At 46.1% G+C, this 3,368-nt stretch overlaps 1 protein-coding gene across 1 annotated transcript; it reads left to right on the forward strand.

The window, feature by feature from the left end:
• Nucleotides 1–804: 804 nt before the first annotated feature.
• On the forward strand, nt 805–2,667 carry LOC123099011 (uncharacterized). The gene is made up of 2 exons (XM_044521123.1): nt 805–939; nt 1,115–2,667. The coding sequence occupies exon 2, from the start codon at nt 1,120–1,122 to the stop codon at nt 2,329–2,331; it is 1,212 nt and encodes a 403-aa protein (XP_044377058.1). The 5' UTR covers nt 805–939; nt 1,115–1,119; the 3' UTR covers nt 2,332–2,667.
• The last annotated feature ends 701 nt before the right edge of the window (nt 2,668–3,368 follow it).

Below are 3,368 nucleotides of genomic sequence, written 5' to 3' on the forward strand. Positions count from 1 at the left end.
ATTTGACCATAGATGTAGCTGACAAAATGTTCATGCATGTCATAAAATATTATAACCTTGGATTCGTATGAACATAGTTTCCAATAATACTATTTTTTGTGACATGCATTAACATTTTATTAATTGAATCCATGGTTAAAATTTGACACAAAATACTAAGAGGACCAATAAACCAGGATGGAGGTAGTACTTACTTATTCATATCACATAGTACTCCCTCCGTTCATAAATATAAGAGCGTTGAGATCACTAAAGTAGTGATCTAAACGCTCTTATATTTCTTTACAGAGGAAGTACTTTTTAAAAAACTAGCAAGATGCATTTGTATGGGTAATTTATCTTGTGAGAGAAAAGGATGAACGAGGGAAGACCTTATTTGCAAATGTGGAGAGGGGTGCGGTAACTTTTTGCAAAATTGTTATAATTTTCTTCCTATACGTCAGATATAAATATGACGGCCTATATTGCAGGATGGCAGACACACCATCATCACCAACTCTGTTTTTTATATAGTAGACAATTATGTTTGTTTATCAAAAGCACTTTTTTTGTGAGGAAAAGCATGTTCGAAGATTTCTCAATTTTTTACATATATAAATAAAATCCCATGTGGCATTTTGTCTTTAAAAAATGTTTGATTTTATTCTTTACACACTTGTTCAGATTATTACTTCCTCACTCTAAATAGTTTTTTTCTTCTCCAAGTTGCACTGCTTCTTCGAGGTATTGGGCCATGTTTGGATGTTTTGGATCAGCGAGAGCAGGCCCATAAAGCTTGGCTCAGTAGCACTCATTGGTTACTGGTCCCGTTCGGGCAAGCCACTGCACTGCCCACGCTCCACTCTCGCACGACAGCAGCAGCGGCGGCGGCGGACTACTCACCGGCAGCGGCGCGCCGCGGACGGCAAATCGACACACACTCCCGGCGCGGCCTCTCTGGTACCCTCCTCTTCCTTCTCCCCTCACCTTCACCGTCCCCTTTTGCTCGCTCAGGGGGAATGGGGGATCCGTCCCTGCTCCCGCCATGTCCGCTGGCTATGCACGCCAGGTGCTCGACGCATTACTTGATGCGTTTGGGGTGGTTGTTGATGATGATGTTGCTTCTCTTCTGCAGGACTGATGGAAGAAGAGAAGAAACCACACTTGCAGCCACCGCCGTCGTGGTCAGCCCTCCCGCTGGACCTAGCAGGCCTGGTGCTCAGCCTGCTCCCCGAGTACGCCGACCGCGCCCGCTTCGCCGCGGTGTGCCCCCAGTGGCGTGCGGTCGCGAGGCAGCAGCCCCAGACCCCGCCACTGCCGCTGCTCACGCTCCCGGACGGCACCTTCTACAGCCTCCTCTCCGGCAAACCCTTCCGCTTCCCTGGCTGCGGCTTCGCTGGGTACGAGAGCGTCTGTGGCAGCTGGCTCGTCTTCTCGCGTGATGACGGGTGCTTCCTGGTCAATCCATTCTCTGGGGCCACCGTGACGCTCCCTGCTCTCTCCAACGTCCGACTCCGGCCTCCAAATGCAGTCGCTAAATGGTCAGGCCACGAAAGTGCAAAGATTGCCGACCCTTACATCACATGGATGCATATGAATACATCAGAACAGCTGCACATAAGTAAGCTTCTCATGTGCTCGGCAAACCTTGTTGCTGCACTGGTTGGAATTGGACACACCAGTCAGATTCTAATGTGCCAGCCAGGGGCATTGTCATGGTCAGTGCGTGCTTATGACCAGTGTAAGAGGTTCGAAGACATGACATTCTACCAGGGAAAGCTCTATGCCATTGCTGATGACGAGAACCTCCTTGTGGTGAACATCAGCCAGGACCATAGCACTGGCGATCCACAGGTTTCTCGGATTGGACAAGTCATTGAGGGTGAGCCATGGCATCCAGCTGTGTTTGAGGACAACACTATGCGCTGCAAGAAGCTCTACCTGGTTGAATCGCATGGGGTGTTGCTGATGGCACGAAGGACGATCTTGTGCCGTGTACCTGGACCTGGAGTGCGCGGTGAAGTTGTTGCTGGACGGTTTGAGGTTTTCAAGGCTGACTTTGAGCATTCACGGTGGGTCAAGGTGTCAACTGTGGGGGCTGACCAAGTGTTGTTTCTAGGGCGAAGGTGCTCCAGGGCCATGTCTGTGTCTCTGTGCGGATTGTCGGGTGATTGTATCTTCTTCATGGATGATGAGGAGGAGAATCGTATGGATTACCGATACGACGGGGAGAACACCTCTTTCTGCTTCTTTGAGATGAGATCCAACGATGTCTATTCCGCTCATCCATTTATTTCCTGGAAGCGTTGTGATGAGAAGCGTCCGGCTGCATGGCTCTTCCCTCAGGACTGATGAGAATGTGTCATAGCATTATTTATATGCAGCTGCTCTCTGCAGGTTATTTATATGTTGGTGTTGTTCCGGGGTTATTCTTCAACCAGCTCTAGGTTATCTATCTGACGGTCGTATGTATGGTGGTTGGTATAGTGTTCAGTGGTTTCCCTACAAGCCATGAAATGCATTAGTAGTACTACCTGTTTTTTTCTGAACTTTGTTACTCTGTTAAGTGCTATTAATCAGTGCCTGCCTGAACTTATTATGCTGGCTACCACTGCTATGGTAGTTTTCAATTAGTAAGGTGGCTTTTGCTGTGCCCATGAAAGATCTTAAAATGCATTACTGCTTGTTTGAATCTTTGTCACGGTGGTTCCCTCGTTTTCTTTCTTTCTTTCTTTCTTTCTTTGCAATGAATTGTCATGGTTGTCTCTTTTTTTTTTTTTTTGCTCAAATTGCTACATTGTGCTACTTGTGAGGTACGTTTAATTTGATTTGAGATTCAGCTAGTCAGTGCTTTGGAAGTATTTTATCTGTGTAATCGCAGTAAATTATTGCTCCTGTTCACCGGTTGACAGGAAGTAAAATGGGATTGACATACCTGGCAGCCACCTTTCCGCGCCGTTATTTCAAAAGCACGAAGTTAATTTGAATAGTTATTTATGAACCCAGTAATGCAAAAATGGATATGCCTGGAGCAGACAGGGGTGTAGTGCCACTAGAATGAGTTGTAGGTGTTGTTTTGTACTGCCCCAGGCAGCATCTAGTGCATGTCTCCTCTGCTTAATTCATACTCTTAGATAACCTTTTCTGCATTTGTGTCCAGAAAATAATAATTCATATAGAGTTTTGTTACTCCAGTACACGCATACCGTAACCGTGCAGAACAAATTAAACTTAGAACAGGATCTGATCAGCTAAGTAATTTCCAGTATGTGGACTCATACCAAATATGTATGCACACCTGGACCTAGATTTACTAACGTGCCGGCAAAGGAGTCAACAAGCTGTTTCCATTTTTCCACCGAGAACTAAAAATACTTGATCTCAAGCTT

Source organism: Triticum aestivum, chromosome 1B (assembly GCF_018294505.1).
Source record: "Triticum aestivum cultivar Chinese Spring chromosome 1B, IWGSC CS RefSeq v2.1, whole genome shotgun sequence".
Classification (NCBI taxonomy): Eukaryota; Viridiplantae; Streptophyta; class Magnoliopsida; order Poales; family Poaceae; genus Triticum; species Triticum aestivum.

Coding starts and splice junctions, on each gene's coding strand:
- LOC123099011 (XM_044521123.1), top strand. CDS start 1,120: ATGGAAGAAGAGAAGAAACCACACTTGCAGCCACCGCCGTCGTGGTCA.